Here is a 16,755-nt window from a genome sequence, read left to right on the forward strand (position 1 = left end):
GGTACTGTTATAGCGCCAAGGGGATCTCATTATTGACCTTACTCTGATACTAATATAGTTTCTAAAACGGAGAATTCACTGTGAGTATTACCATGTATCATACACTTCTTGTTGTTGAAGTTATGAAAGATTTTAAATTATCTGTTTTTCTCGGCCGGCAGTGGTGGCCGAGCGGTTCTAGGCGCTACAGTCTGGAAACGCGAGACCGCTACGGTCGCAGGTTCGAATCCTGCCTCGGGCATGGATGTGTGTGATGTCCTTAGGTTAGTTAGGTTCAAGTAGTTCTAAGTTCTAGGGGACTGATGACCTCGGAAGTTAAGTCCCATAGTGCTCGGAGCCATTTTACCCATTTTTGGTTTTTCTCGGTTATCCGTGTAGTCTCGGCTCCATATTAACCCGGATAATCGGGAGCTCGTTGCGTGTTAGTTTTTGAAAAGGGTTCCCGCAAAAATTAATACATCTTTACTGTTTTCGTGGTCTTTGAATTCCGAGGAAAATTTAATTACATTACGTCATAAAGTGGTAAAAGCACACTTCTAACTTCAGAGTTCCACATGGTGGGAGGCAGGTATTGGGAAGCGTCGTTCATCCAAGGAATTTATAGCAACAGTATTAAGAAAACACATTTTTATTTTATTTTCAACATGCAGTAAGTACAGTGGAATGTTCAATAATAAATAATACTGATACTGTTTCGAAAACAGGAGTGGTAATTACCACGAGAATAAATGCTTTCTTCTTCACAGCAGCGTCCCTCGCTGCGTCGAGTCAGTACACTTCACGAGTAGTGAAATTTCTTTATGTGAAAGTCAAGCACGAGGAGGGCAACGAGGAAACACGATTGTTTATAAACACCCTCTGCGAGAACCTTCTTTTCCTTTCCAAAATGTCCGAGAAAGTTCTCTTTCACAGTGTCTCGTCATTTTCCTAACGACCTCCTCCTAACGAGGTCGGCTCCTACGCAGAGACGCGACGGAGCCAGTCCGCGATGGCGGACAACCGCTGTCGTTCCCTTAAAAAGTCTGCCGATGGAGTGAGGATGAGGACAATAAATAAACGGTGGGGGGTGAGAAGGCCGGCTGTCGGCGGCGGCAGCGCTGCTCTGCTCATTCCTCCTTGATGGGGATGGAGTTGAAGACGTCGTCGGCGTCTATGTAGTCGTCGTCCTCGGGCACGATGATGGGCGTGGCGCCGTCGTGCAGGCTGGAGCGCGACATGGAGCGCTTGAAGACCTCGCGCGACACGCTGCGCGTGAAGCTGAAGCGCCGCGTCAGCTTGCGCGGGTTGCCGCCCTTGCCGGGCGCCACCTCCGTCGGCGACGGCAGCTTCTCGATGTGCAGCGCCTCCAGTTGGTCCTTGGCGTGCTCCTGGACCACCTCCCACGCGTGCTCTGCACAGCAACACACACCGCCGTTTACAACTCAATGTCTGCCGCCACTACATCGGCATAGAAGCAGGAATAGTACACTGATAGAGAGAGTAGCGTCAACAGCTGTGTCAACTAAAAGCCGTCACGATTCCTACGGTTGCTGTCTCTTGCTTGAGTAAAACGGTTTTTTCGTCACTGTTAGCCAATTTAGAATGCTTGGCTATTATCGAGTGTCATATAGCGGTGATTCAGCTGCCCCTACCGATATCGTTTTGTGCAGCGTGCAACCTGGTCTTCAAAAACCACGAGTGAGATTTTCATTTCCTCTCGCTCTCAACGTGCAAACTATTAGTCCTACAGAAAAAATGAACAGGACCTTCTTGTAGGAAGTTTAACGTATTTAAATTTAGTACTGGCATACGCTTGTGCTGGTGGCCGTAGTTCTATAGTTATTGGCGCACCCTCTTACCACTGTACAAAAATTTGCAACTGCACCAATCATTTCCCACATAAATAAAAAAACAACCATTAATGGTTGAACTGTGTAAGCATTCTCTTGAGCACGAACAACTGCTGCAATTCCGCACTGCATTGATAATGACCTGATACAGGTCGAAATCTGAACATTAAAGCAACTTAATTCCACAACTGATTGATGCTGTATCTAACCCAATTACGAAATACTTCGCATAATCCACGCTTTAGGTACTCAAGAAAAAAAACTGTTAAAAGAAAGACAGATTCGTAACCGTATAAAAGGGCTGTTGAAATTAGTACCCAACGTAGCACAGCATAAAATACTGTGAAAAGGAGCCACGTTCGCTACGAACCGTAGAGAGAATTACATGTTACTGTATGCACATCAGGAAAACATGGTGATTGAAAGCGGTTTAGAAAATGAATTACATGGACTGAAATGACACGAATGCATCCATGGAGCGTAAATCACTGAAAACACATTGGTGTGAAATGATACCAGTGCAAACCTTTCTGGTATTCAACGAGATATGGTATTCAACGAGATATTAAACTCTAATCTTTCATCTCTCTTCATTTTAATATTCTGAGCATGCAATGCAGTGTTCGGAAATAATTGTAGCCAACGGCTTATGTCGAACCTGGAGGGTGCTCAGATAGCCTAATGGTTAAGGTAACTACCCACAATAGGCAGGAAACCTACTCAGAACTGTTCATCAACACGTAGCATGTGAATGTATCCAGAACGGAAAAGCAAAGCTGTTGCACTGAGAAAGTTGAACCGACAACATTGCCTCCTTCAGTGCCCGAGTGTCAATCACTTTGTTACATTGATCGAGGTACAAATGCATTTGCTTTTATAGTGCCCATGCCATTTAATATATCCACAGCTAAAAGAAAGAGGCCACTTTCTACCGACTGAACTACTAGTTGTCCATCTTATGTTATTTCGTGAACTATGTCGAACGCGTACAACATAACACAGTTACATTTCATTGTACGGTATGTGTCTATGTTTGATACATAAAACACGACATGAATCGGATTGATTCAAAGTGCAAGTCTTCAAAATGAACGTGAAAGTATTTTGACGCCGGATGTTACCTAGTTTTTGACGGAAAACTCCCAAGGCATTACAAACACATGACCAGGCCCACAAAATTGTAATAAACGAAACAACGATATTTCAGTGGTGTACACTAATGAGAAGTAGCTCATTTAACGTAAACGATCACGTTATCTAATTACAGAGAATGACGAGAACAATCGTTACAGACTGAAAACATTTCTTCGGAAAATGTAATGTGTAAAGTCGTACATAGGGAGGGGTAGTCAGTTAACTGTACAGATACTTGCAGACACTAGAGAATTAGTGTGCTACTCACCAATATCGGCCTCGGTCGCGTGTTCAGCGACAACGCAGAAGCGGATGGTGTATTTCCCCTTGACGACGGAAGGGATCATGTGCAACTTCCCCGAAGCATTTACAGCTGCCAGCAGATCTTGGTTGATTCTGTCTGTGCCCTTCAGTCGGAAGCAGACAAGGCCCAGCTGCAAAAAGAAAACAGGTTAGTTTACATTGTGCTTTGAATGTGTTTTAATAAACTCGTCGCTCTGAAGTCAGAGTATACAAATAACAGCAAAAAGGATGTTTCCCTCCCCTTCTGGTCAATAAATTTAGAGGGATAGGATTGCAGAAATGGTGTTCAATACTGATAGCATACCAACAGACGTATGTTCTAGAAGTGCACGGCAAAACAAAGTCTCCTCATGCAAATCTGGCTAACTGTACGCTGCAAGAAATACAGTGAGGGCTTCAAAATAGCGGTGGAAGCCTCAGGAAAACAGACGGCTAAAGAATTTTCTCAGAGAAATTTTCACTTAAACGCGATGAGCTAGTACAGTATAACATCTTCTGAACAGTTTGGCCGCGTCGTTCATCAGTTTTCTTCACTTCAGTGATACAGCCTAATTGTATGGAGTTTTCTTCACGAGGAAGATGCCGAAGAAGATCGAAATATCGGGACCGAAACATTGACGGGAATGAAACACACGAATGGCGCAACCAAACTGTTCATAAAATGTAAGGCCATAGGGAATTTCTCAAGTAGGAATTATTAACATAGTCGTCTCTGATAATGCATTGCGTCAGATCTGCAGTTGGTGCCAGTGATTGGCGTGTGTGCAGTCTTCATACAATCGCTGTTGAAATTCAGTGTAGTCACAGAAATAATTCTCGGAAGTAGAGATAGTCGCGAATGAACATTTCTGAGCGACTGATTTAAACTTGGACACTGTCAACGTGGTTCCTGGATGTTATATACGATGTATTAGCTTCAAAAGCTAAACTGTGTGTCCCATTAAGCTGCATCTTGTCCTTGGAAGTCCTGCGACTTGGACTGAGAGCTACTCTTGTAAAATACTATAGTGTTTACCCTAGAACGCACAGACATTGCCTGCACGGGACACATCAATCTTTAGAATAAATCGCCAGAGGTTATTACTAGTTTCGCTAATAACAGTCGAGGGCATTTTCAGATGTTCGTTGCTCTGATGGCATCATGTTACAGGCACCACTGTCAAGACTGAGTATACTGCATGTGCTATGGTGCCATGTGTTGTGGTTGCTATGGTGTTTAGTCGACTTAAGGAAACTGTTGAGCAGAAGCGATTGAGAATAAGGAAGAGTTACCGCCGGAGTGTTTGCTCATCTGCTGTAGAGAAGAATAAGAAGGAGAAGGATATGAGGAAAGTTTTAAGGAGAGAGGGCACGGGACTCACCTTGACATCGTTCATGACCTCGAAACGGTTGTCCTTGTTGACGAGCTCCTCGAAGTGCTTGGCGAGGCGGCAGTGCCTGCGGATGTAGCTCTGCAGGCCGCTGATGCCGTAGCGGCGCAGCACGAACCACAGCTTGAGGGAGCGGAAGCGGCGCGACAGCGGGATGCCCCAGTGGCGGTAGTCGATGGCCTGGTTGGAGTGGTCGTGCTGCAGGTACAGCGGGTCCACCACCATGGCCGACGTCAGCCGGATGCGGTCGCGCACCCACATGCACGAGCAGTCGAAGTTGACGAGCAGCCACTTGTTGGTGTTGGTGTTGAACGAGTCGGCGTAGTGGATGCCGCTCATGAGGTAGCGCAGCTCGGGGCAGATGAAGGCGTTGCCGGCGTACGCGCCGTCCACGTGCATCCAGATTGTGTCGTACTCCTTGCAGACGGGGCCCAACTCCATCAGGTTGTCGAACGCGCAGCTGGACGTGGTGCCCACCGTCGTCGACACGAAGAAAGGCACCCTTCCGTCAGCCACGTCCTCCTCCAGAGCCTGTAAGCAAACGGGCGTCGCTGTTACCTTCACAGGGCTCGCCGAAAACATGAAGTACAAAGAAGAGATTGTTGTGTTGGCAGAAGAGCCAACACCGTGTTACTAGTGGAGGCCGAAATGCACGCGATTTAGCTCACGCAGGCTGGCGTGAGGAGGGAAGGACTATACTGACGTGAGGACTGGAACATGACAAGGAATTAGAATTCAGAAAGCTGACGTAATTAGTTTGATACTTAACTTTAATCGATTAATGATGAACGCCGCTCTTCATGGTACATGATTCACAATATTATCTGTTCAGAATACATTCATAGTAAGTGAATATGGCTTCTTGCTAGGTCGTAGCAAATGACGTAGCTGAAGGCTATGCTAAACTGTCGTCTCTGCAAATGAGAGAGTATGTAGACAGTGAACAATTGCTAGTAAAGTCGGCTGTACAACTGGGGCGAGTGCTAGGGAGTCTCTCTAGACTAGACCTTCCGTGTGGCGGCGCTCGGTCTGCAATCACTGATAGTGGCGACACGCGGGTCCGACGTATACTAACGGAATGCGGCCGATTTAAAGGCTATCACCTAGCAAGTGTGGTGTCTGGCGGTGACACCACAGAGATAATCATGCAACACCGTCTCTAATGCTTACATCAGACACAAGTACTATCGTTTCTGTGGAAATAGTGATCTATTGACGTGCAAAGAAAGGTCTGGAGGAGGAATCGTTCGTTTTATTGCTTCCGGTTTTGCAAGTTAGTTCGTAGACAGCTTGGACCGTACATACCTTCGTATGCGAGTATTGCGTGTGTGTTTTAAGAACTTCCTCAGATGATGACAGCGTTCCATAGCAATGCACTATATAACTAGAAAAGTTATTTGCAAACGGGATATTTAGGAACCAAGCAGAGGGTACCACAATACTGATCTCTAAATACCCGTAATTTTGGACGGAATCTGTTAAGTCATGAAGATTATGGCAAAAGAATACTTGTATAAGATACGTGCATTACCCAAAACACCAACCGACATCAAATTTTGGGCGGAACAAAGTTATGGAAACATACTGATAAATATAGCGTTGGATAAAGCAGTCCGCATCAGTTTGTAGCTTCTTCGTAACCGATGTATAAGAAATTTTTGTTTTGTTTTCGCGGAACTAACGAAGAGCTACAAGTAAAACAGATACTGAAAACAAAATTTAGTTAGGCAGTACAAAGAACATTGCAATATTTCACTAAATAATTCTTTCACAGCTACACTTCATTTACAAAACAATTAAATATCGCTTATTTTACAGTCTCCGTTGCACGTTTGTTACAGCATGACTAGTTTCGGACACACTCGATCGTCTTCAGATATATATAGTTGCGTAAGGAACCCAAAGTGTCTGTAAGGAAAGTGCGTATCAGAATACAATATTCTGATGTGTCATTCCGTTACAGACACGGCAGCTCGTTTACACATCAATATAGATCTGAAGATGATCGACTGTGGTCGAAACTAGCTACACTATAAAAATATCCAGAGGCATGGGAAAATAAACGACGTACAATTTTTTAAAATATGAATATAGTTACTGAATTCTCTCGCCACGCATATGTCGGCTATAGTGCACTTCACTTATTAAGTCACGACAAGTTTCAAATCCAATGCATTATTATCAACTGGTCATGGTCGTTGAAGAGTTATTTCCAGAAATGTTATTAGCTGCAAACCCACAACAATTTTATCTGAGAAGTTCTGAAAATATCATGAGAAATTTTACAGTAGTTGGGTTGGGGTTGTTTGGGGAAGGAGACCAGACAGCGAGGTCATCGGTCTCATCGGATTAGGGAAGGATAGGGAAGGAAGTCGGCCGTGCCCTTACAGAGGAACCATCCCGGCATTAGCCTGGAGTGACTGAGGGAAATCATGGAAAACCTAAATCAGGGTGGCCGGACGCAGGATTGAACCGTCGTCCTCCCGAATGCGAGTCCAGTGTCTAACCACTGCGCCACCTCGTTCGGTTTACAGTAATTGTTTAAGTCTGAAATATCATTGTTATTCATGAGATGGATGATAAACCTCACCATTCCGATTGTTGTTTCTGTGGCGGGTATTACTGGGCATCGGCAGAAATTGTTTCGAGACATTCCTGTGACTCACTAACCCGATCGGACTTTCACTTAAGAATTCTTTTACTCCAACCATCTATGTGAAAATGAGTTACTGGTGGTTAACGGTCAGGGGACTCCAGTGCTGGCATAGGTCTAGATTTTCACGTATACTGAGTCTTTGCGATGCGCTGTGCTGTTTTCTGCCAGCGGCTGTGTGCATTGTTCCCATAGAGCGTCGTCGTCGGGTCAGTCCCTACAGTGCTACAGTGCTGGAGCCAGAAGTGAGCTGTGGCCAAGCGGTTCTAGGCACTTCAGTCTGGAACCGCGCTGCTGCTACGGTCGCAGGTTCGAATCCTGCCTCGGGCATGGATGTGTGTGATGTCCTTAGGTTAGTTAGGTTTAAGTAGTTCTACGTCTAGGGGACTGATGACCTCAGATGTTAAGTTCCATAGTGCTCAGAGCCATTTGAACCATTTTTGAACCAGAAGTGAGCTGCTGAACCTCACCTTCCTGAGCGTCTCGCCACGCAGGCTGCCGTTCTCGTCGGGCTCGAGCACGCGCAGCTTGACGAGGCTGATCATGGCGGCCTTCTCGACGCACGAGTGCGCTTCCCGGGAGCAGTAGGCGATGAGCCGCGGCAGGAACACGCTGTCCTCGGCGTCCGGGTCGCGCGCCTGCGCCTTCAGCACGCGGATGGCCTGCGTGCGCGCCGCCAGCATCGCCACCAGGATGCACTCGCTCGCAGACGACTGCAAAGGAGAACCACCTGCTCGTCACCTTCGTCCCGCCAGCAGCTCAGCGTCATACCACACGCAAGACTGCTAAATCGAGTTAACTTTGTGAAATGGACAGGCTGCCTAGCACAGAATTAAAAGCGACAAGGTTCAGAGTTTTCTTGTCGACTGCGAGACCAGTAGAGAAATGGGCTAATCCTGTCGAACAGAGTTTGAAAGAATCGCCTCTCCATTCGCCTGTTGTTATACAAAGAATTCATGGAAACCTTAAGTCGCACTGTTTGTGTAATTCCATCTTGTATGATGAAATGGGACTGGGCTGGTCGAAGACTTGAAGAAGATATATACCAACAGCCGTAATTTTACATAATAATTATATTTAGCTACTAGTTTCGGTGCCTCATTGGCACGATCTCAAGGTCCCTGTATACGAAACTAGATAAGTTATCTACTTGTTTGTGTTATCATGGGGACCATTACATCCAACTGGGTTCCGTAGACTTCTTCTCGGTCGGCCGTTGTGGCCGAGCGGTTCTAGGCGTTTCAGTCCGGAATCGCGCGACCGCTACGGTCGCAGGTTCGAATCCTGCCTCGGGCATGTATGTGTGTGAAGTCCTTAGGTTAGTTAGATTTAAGTAGTTCTAAGTTCTAGGCGACTGATGACCCCAGATGTTAAGTCCCATAGTGCTCAGAGGCATTTGAACCATTTGAACTTCATCTCGGTAGACTTGGACCCTTCACACCTCTAGCGACAATTGTCGCAGTTGTCGCTAGAGGTGTCAAGGGTCCACACCTACCGAGAAGAAGTCTACGGAAACCAGTTGGATACAGTTGTCCCTATAATAACACAAACGACTAAATGACTTCCTAGTTTCATGACTAGGGGCTTGAGGCTATTGGTATCTATTTCCTTTACGTCGAAATGGCTGGACAAGTGTTTGAATCTCGCTTGCCGTAAAATATGAGTGTAATCACTTAACTGCTCCATCACTTCAACCGATAAAGTGGAAAAAGGGGAAATATGCAGGAAGAATGACCTCATTAATTGGAGAAGCGAGGAAAATGTAATGTCTAGACTCCAATAAGTAAAGAAAACTTCGTTCGGAAAATATGAGAAGTTTTTAAAATTGAATATCTGGAATGCAGAGATCTACTGGATTGTATCGAGAGCAGTGGGACACGCGCAACAGAAGAAATTTCTGGTATCTGAAAGAGTGATGCTAAATAAACAGGTGTAAAAATATGGTGCCAGACAGTGGATAAAATAAATAGGCATTACAAAAAAGGGAAGGAGTAGTAAGAGTGAAAATTTTGCCTGAAGTAGGGAGAATTTAGTGGTAAATGACTTCGGGTGTCTAGAGCAAGTAGACAGGACACTAGAGAGAAAACGTTACGGTTGATGAAAAAGTAACAAGTAGCTCAGATCAACGAGTACGATGCACGTAAAGTGTATCATTGGATTAAGATGGTATCACAGCATGGATGGAAATGAAGATGACATCAATACAGTGTAAAGATTTCCCTATTTTCATTAAAAGATCCGAAGTAAGTTTAGTACGATAGGTAAATATTTTAGCTAACTGTAGTTGTAATGGTAGGTTATGAGGCTCACCTGTATGACTCCTCCTCCTTTACTGCCTTCCGCGCTCGATATGAAAGTCTTGGGAAGACCAATAGCCTTGCCTGTAAATAAACAGAATACTGGAATTAGGACTTCATCTCAATAAGGTTTTGGCAAGTTTTCCGAATGTAAAATGTACTGAAAAATTTTATGTAACTGTTTATGGCGAGAAACTCACCGAACCAGTCCAGAACGATAGTCTCCAGCTCCTGACAGGCTGGGCTTGATGCCTGTAACAAAAGAAATCCGCCGTTAATGGCAAGAATCTACAAAGTAATACACGTAATCACTAACTTTTTTGCTGTTAATTTCTAGGTTTTTTATTTGGAAGATGCCAGTAATGATAAATGGCCGCGGTATACAGTTACATGCCGGTCAACAATAATCTGGCGCTCATTACCACCAGATGACATCCTAACCAAAGTTACGATTCACTCTTCCGAATGCTGTGTTTGTTATAAATGTGCTTTTTCTAACAACTCAACTTTTCTCAACATTTTTCAATACTATTTTGAATAAACATTTAACTTCTTCAGCGTCACGAACTTTTTCTACCCGTTGTGTTTATTGATTTTACTGTACGAAGCACAACAGGCAGCGAAGAAGTGTAAACCGACTAAAGTCTGCTCTCACCCTACCGACATTAACAATTCAGTTCGATCAGTCGCTTTCTTGTTTATTAATAGTTGTTAGAGTCTTGAAAAGTGCACTCAAAATTGTACTAACCCATGAGAATCCAATGCAACCGATAGCATCGGACAACATGTCCCCGAGAATTGAAGGATACGAGTTGCCAGACGGGAAGTAGGCGTGGAACCTGGGGTGTTGCCAGTGTGTCACCTGAAACATGAACAGCACATATTGTACATGAAGCTTTAACAGAAACAGAGAAAACAAAAGTAAACAGAGACGCTGGAACTGTATACATTGCGTTCAAAGGCATCTGCGATCAGACTCGCGTGATACAATCAAACATTATGAGTCTTATGTATGGACCACGGCATCTCAGCCCGGAAGTGTTAAGTGACGAGAATCAAACGTTATGTGTTACAACAGAATCTGCCTCTTTGTTTTGGAAGGCAGTACTTGAACATTGCCAATATGCTTCTTTCGTTGGTCTTATTGCACTGTATGCTAATTCTATTTTTTGCATTTCTTATCTCGTGGATTTCTTGATACGAATCATAATCTGTGATCAAAGACAAACAACAGCAATGTTCGAATTGTGAGCACCGTGCTCCTTGGTAACGCTAATATTCTGTACCCTGATACTGCTCGTGACTCCGTCGTATCGTGGGGAAAGTGTGAGAGACAATAATTGTGGATCGAAGATAGTGGTTACATGGAAGCATAATTACATTTGATACCCTCTGTTTTTCACTATTCCCTATTGGCTCTAGTTATATGAAGAAGTTCTGTGGTACATCTTCCGTTAAATTATTTAGAGGATGATTCATTTTATCCACTACAAGCTGTTTTCGTTGTGAAGGCTAAGGAAAACGTAGAGATCTATGTTCACGTTTAGGAAAGCTTTTGGGTAATCAGTGAAGTTAGCTGCGTATTTTAACAGATCACAAGTTTTCATTGGCGGAAATGGAGCAGTGGTCTGGCCGAAAACAATATTCTCTACCACTGGTGGATAATCAAAGGTCCATATTCAGGTATTATTCCAGTAGATCAACTAGTTTGTTTGATTTGATGTAGCACGCAGTATCTGCCAGTTAAAATTTTTTGCCTACAGACTAGATAGGAGAGCAGAAACTTTCGAGTAGAAGACGCCGTGACAGACCCGCTGGTGTCACTTACCCCGGGCATGATCTTAGAGTCGACGTCCCGCATGATGTTCTCCCAGTCCTCCGGTTCTTGCGGAGCCTCCTCCGGCAGCAGCGGTCGCAGGTAGCCCGGTTCGATGCTGGGTGTGACGCGCCGGGAGCCCAGAGTCTCCATGTATTCGCAGATGTAGTCCACCATCTCCTTGCCGCGTACCCGGAACTCGGCGCTGTCCATGGCTCCTGCAAAGAAACAAAGGCAGAGCGTCACAACAGTGTCTGAAGACAAGAGCCTGCAAAGGTTTCTTCGTCCTCATCTGCTACCCACAGCACTGGTGAGCAATGGTAGTCACCCGACATAGATTCCAGCGACGTGTTTAAATACAAGTACCTGTGTCCACTTCTTATTCTAAAGACGTAACAGACTCTTCCTCTAGAGAAATGTCTTAGTTTATGATACGAGGTAGTAATTACAAAGAAGGAACTGTCGAGGTCAGTTGCTGGCCGTTGACCAGACTGAAGTATCTAGGCCGACGTGCTAACGGAAATGACTTGCCCGCAGCATCCTCTCACCTACTTTGCAGATGCGAACTAAGCGCCGTTGCCGACAACCTGCAGTGTCCACACGAGTGCAGTGTACGAGTGTGTAGCGGATTGCAAATACCGCACCTACCAGCACTATAGTATAGCAATATTTCGACGTCTCCATTACAATAAGGTATAATTTTCCGAGCGATTAAGTCGTCGCCTCCGTTTCCTTAAACAGAGTGGAGTCGAGGCGAGTACTCAGCCAAAAAGATTTTGTCTTGTGTCTGAGAGCTGAATCAAACCAGTCTTTTGACAGAAGGCCACAGCGCAACATTTCATATTCAAGTTTTATGCTCTGCAATGATTCTACGACGCAGTTCCGATACTCTGCACGTTACTGTAACAGAATCCCAATTCGTATGTAGCAAAACATCGTAACTGACGGTTATCATGAAATATTTCTACTTCTGTATGAATGACGAGGCAATAAGAACCTTCCCCTCAAAAGGAGCACCACAGGAAAGAAGCGTATGCGTCTGAGCCAATAATAGCATTGATAAAATGTGTAGGAAAATTCCGTGCCGGCCGGGGTGGCCGATCGGTTCTAGGCGCTACAGTCTGGAACCGCGCGACCGCTACGGTCGCAGGTTCGAATCCTGCCTCGGGCATGGATGTGTGTGATGTCCTTAGGTTAGTTAGGTTTAAGTAGTTCTAAGTTCTAGGGGACTGATGACCTCAGAAGTCCCATAGTGCTCAGAGTCATTTGAACCAATTTGAATATTCCGTGTTGGCTCATTTGCTTAAATGGTGCAAATTTGGAATAATGCTGATGCCTTTGGAGCTTACACTGAGATTGTTAAGAAAATGGATCGAGCACAGGGTAAAATTGTTTACGTGGGTTTGCTTTTTTATGTTTTGTATTTAGACGCAACTGTAATTGCTATGAAGCTGGGACTAAATACAGAGGTAGCTGGCTTCAAATCAATCGATTATGCTGCACAAGTCAACCTGAATTACTGCACCATCACACTGTATTCAGAATTATTTTGGTGAATTTTATTGCTTCCGCCCCCCCCCCCCCACCCCCAAAAGGTAAACGACACGGGGATACTCTGTATTTATTAACATTTTTGATTTCGAGTACCAGAGTCACAAGTTATTAAAAGAAAAACTCATTTTCCACCTTTACTGAGTAGGATCAGAGTCATTGTTTTTGTTTCACACAACTAGCTGATTTCGGCGATATGGTTACTAACAATTCTTGATATATCCAGGGCACCTGTATGAGAGCGAGATGAAGGCGCTGAAACAGGCGCTGCCGCTGCTCAAGGACTTCTCGGAACTTTTTATTCCGAGAAACTGGCGTTCCTGCTGAGATTTATCCACAGAATCCTTTGTGAGCCGAAGGATTTGCGTACCTGCGAAGAGGACCATACTGTAGCCCGGTTAGGCTACGTCATTCGCGTCTTGTGGCGTATGAGAGACCCGGAGTTACAAAGCGCTAACAGCGATGACAAGAAAAAAAGGAGCCTGTGGTGGGGGCAGGAGGAGGGACTGCTAATACGCGCGACCTTGGGATTAGCGCTAACAAATAGATCCAGGCAAACACGACGCTTCGGCGAAATTCCTCCTGCGAGGCGCAGTACGGCTCTGCCTAGAGTTTGTAGCATACTCGCACAGGGCCTCGCTTAAGGATACGCGTACTTATTACACTTAGCTGCCACCATTACTCGGTAGTACGACGACGTACGAGTATTTAGAGGCAGTCGAACCAAATCAGCGCCCCCTGCGCTGCCGTCTCGCGGCGTAAACTGCTTTGTCTCGGTGGCTGAGCCCACGCGCTATGTTTTGACACCCGCGCAGGTATTTATAGAACTGCTAACTTTAATGTCAGTTTGTGTGAACGGCATTGCCGACGCGTTAGTCGCCCTCCCGAATTCGCGGCTGCCCCGCTGTCGCTTTCAAGGACTGCCCGGACACGACTCCACGTGGCTAGCGGCAGAGCACGGGGCCGAGAGGGAAGAGCGAAGAGTCTCATGATGCATATTTTGACATATGTCATACCACTTTCATTATGATCAGTATGTGTGTAACTCGACTTCATACAAAATTACAAACCTGTTTCTGGATTAATTATCACATCCGAAGATGGCAAGAATTTGCTGAAACCGGTAGTGCTCACATGTATAGTAATTAGCCGATCATGACATAATAAATTCTTATATGAAACGACACAGAATGAACAACTTCACTACTTGTACTACTGAATGTTTACGTCCTTAGTTTAAACTGTGGAATGCCATCGAAAAAAAAAATTAAAATGTGAAAATATTGTAGCTATTTTGTCTGATACCAAGCTTTAATTAGCAGTCAGATGTTAACGAGAATATCGGGCATGTAGATGAAGTTTGTTTCTTTGAGTACTCCACATAAGAAATTTACACCGAAAATCTATTGCGCGCATCAATTGTAAACTCAGGGAGTCCTGACAATGGGTCTCACTACGCTGTGTTAATCTGATGAAAAACTTTTGTGTTAACAGCAGCATAAATTTCAGGAGAGCTTGGGGTTGGAATGAACTTCCTCTGCGTGACAAGTTACCGTAACTGTGTGTTTAATGTAAGTTTACGAATCTATAAATAGTACAATTTAAGTAGCAGCCAGTCTCGTGAACAAAAAATTCACCCTCTGTTCCATTTTCGACACATTATTTTTTGTCGAACTGAATTTTAGAAAGTATGCTTCTCTAGGCAGCCGACTGAGTAGTTAATATTCATGAAATTGGCAAAATTTAATTATCTGTAGTTTCTTCCACCTTGTCTGAGGAATGTTTGATGTGGCGTTGGTACCTGAATTCTCGGAAACAGACTTATACATTGAAGTGTGACGGGAACTATCGAAATAATCGATACTGTCTAACCGTTGGTGAATGCTGAAGAATTACAGTAAGTTATTATCAAAATTCGCTGACTGAGAATATTAAGCCAGTATCTACGCTTCATTCTGCTTGTGTCGCCATACCGGTGGCATTATGCGTTATCTCTTCAAACATGAGGTGTACAGCTCCCAGGTACAGATAAGGAAGGACATCTTTAGTCGCGTACAGCATGAACAGTTATGCTGAAATAATTATGCGATATTGTGTTAAGAGCTGCGTCGCTATTTGATTTGGCAATTAAAATTTAGAGGAGTACTTGAAATTTAAGAAGATTGCCTATACATTTAAGAACAGAGAGTTACTGCACCATTTTACACGCAAATTTCAAGACGGCGGATAAAGGTAATATATATTTTACCACAAGTGAGCAGAGAAGATACTGACATTCCGAAATATTCCTGTTGCTCTAAACCCGCTACCCAAGTAGGTGACGCAACGGTTAGAAGTACTGAACTCACATCCGGGAGGAGCAGGGACCAATTATCCAGCCAGCCACTCAACTCTTAGTTTTCTGTGCTTTCCAAAAAGAACAGGCGAATGCAAACCGTTTCTTTCAAAATATAGTGGCCGATCCCATGCGTTATCACATTCGAGCAAACGTTTCGTCACTAATGATCTGGATGTCGACGAACGTTTAATTCGAACCTATCTTACTCGGGCTGATAAAGCCACGTCACTAACCGCAGGTGAACTGGATCTCGTAATGCCATTCCACAATAGGCAATTTGGATAATTTCGTGCTTGATAAACTCACACGATTCATAATTAGGTAGTAATACGCTTTCGGTCTGTCATGCATTGTTAGTGCCATACGATTCTATATACACGAATCTGAAAAGGAAGCTGAATTTATCGTAGAAAACTATCGTCACTTGATCACATCGATGTGTATAACTCTCCAAGGTGAGAAAAAAAGAATGATTTCTACTTTACGCGAGAACTGGCGTGTCTTTCAAATTTGGAAACCTCATGCAGTTGTGCAAGGAAGTTCTACTGCTTCCATCCTAGCAATACCACTAGCTGTCGAGGAATTCCACGCGGTAAACCAGTGCAACGATTTTGATCTCCAGAAGAGGCAGTCAACACTCAACAGCGAGGCGTGCCACTGCTGATCAAGGAACAGCCAGAGCGAGGTTCGAGGTAACACTTACTGTTGTGCTGTGTGGATCTCGAAGGCGAGCGAAGAGTGTGCCTGTATGCAGCAAACAGCCCTCTGAACTCAGCGCGGGTTTGGGCGGGCAGCCACTGACTGGCTGTCGGCGTGGTTCTTCGGCTTATATAAGAACGCCCGCCTGCCCCCACCACGCAAGCGCACAGTCCGGGCAGCCCCGCGCCGCAACCCGGCGCCGCCTCCCGCCTTCCGTTTTGCTCGTTTTTTCTTCGCTTCCTATCCGCGGTCAGTTCCCGTCCGCCAAAAAAACCGCCGCATGATTAATTCGATCTGTATGGGGCGATGCAGTGGAACTATCAATGAGTGAACTGATCCCTTTTCTTCCTGCAAGGTAGTCGATCTACGACCGATACGAAAGGCGTACACTGTAAGTTACTGCGTGTCAAGAATGCACTGTCACTGTGCCTTACACCGAAAGGTGACAGGGCTACAAACGTCAGATTTGTTAAAATTAACTTGTAGGAGGTGTGATCATGTACTAATGCGAATTTTTTATTTTCGCGAGCTTTATACGCTGAAGAGCCAAAGAAACTGGTACACCTCCCTAGTATCGTTTAGGGCCCCCTCGGTCACGTAGAAGTGTCGCAAAACGACGTGGCATGGACTCGACAAATATTTGAAGCAGTGCTGGAGGGAACTGACACCACGAATCCTGCAGGGCTGTCCATAAATCCGTAAGAGAAAGAGGCGGTGGAGATTTCTGAACAGCACTCCACAAGGCATCCAACATATGCTCAATAA

General features: G+C 44.8%; 1 protein-coding gene across 1 annotated transcript; it reads right to left on the bottom strand.

Annotated features, from left to right (window-relative positions):
• Positions 1 to 612: 612 nt before the first annotated feature.
• Positions 613 to 16,090, bottom strand: LOC126251367 (aromatic-L-amino-acid decarboxylase-like). Its single transcript, XM_049951749.1, has 9 exons — positions 15,995 to 16,090; positions 11,415 to 11,620; positions 10,335 to 10,448; positions 9,787 to 9,838; positions 9,600 to 9,670; positions 7,760 to 8,002; positions 4,628 to 5,167; positions 3,232 to 3,397; positions 613 to 1,390 (listed from the first exon to the last, which is right to left on the bottom strand). Exons 2-9 carry the CDS (start codon positions 11,613 to 11,615, stop codon positions 1,107 to 1,109), a joined length of 1,671 nt encoding a protein of 556 aa, XP_049807706.1. The 5' UTR covers positions 11,616 to 11,620; positions 15,995 to 16,090; the 3' UTR covers positions 613 to 1,106.
• Between the last annotated feature and the right edge of the window lie 665 nt (positions 16,091 to 16,755).

Source organism: Schistocerca nitens, chromosome 4 (assembly GCF_023898315.1).
Source record: "Schistocerca nitens isolate TAMUIC-IGC-003100 chromosome 4, iqSchNite1.1, whole genome shotgun sequence".
NCBI lineage: Eukaryota > Metazoa > Arthropoda > Insecta > Orthoptera > Acrididae > Schistocerca > Schistocerca nitens.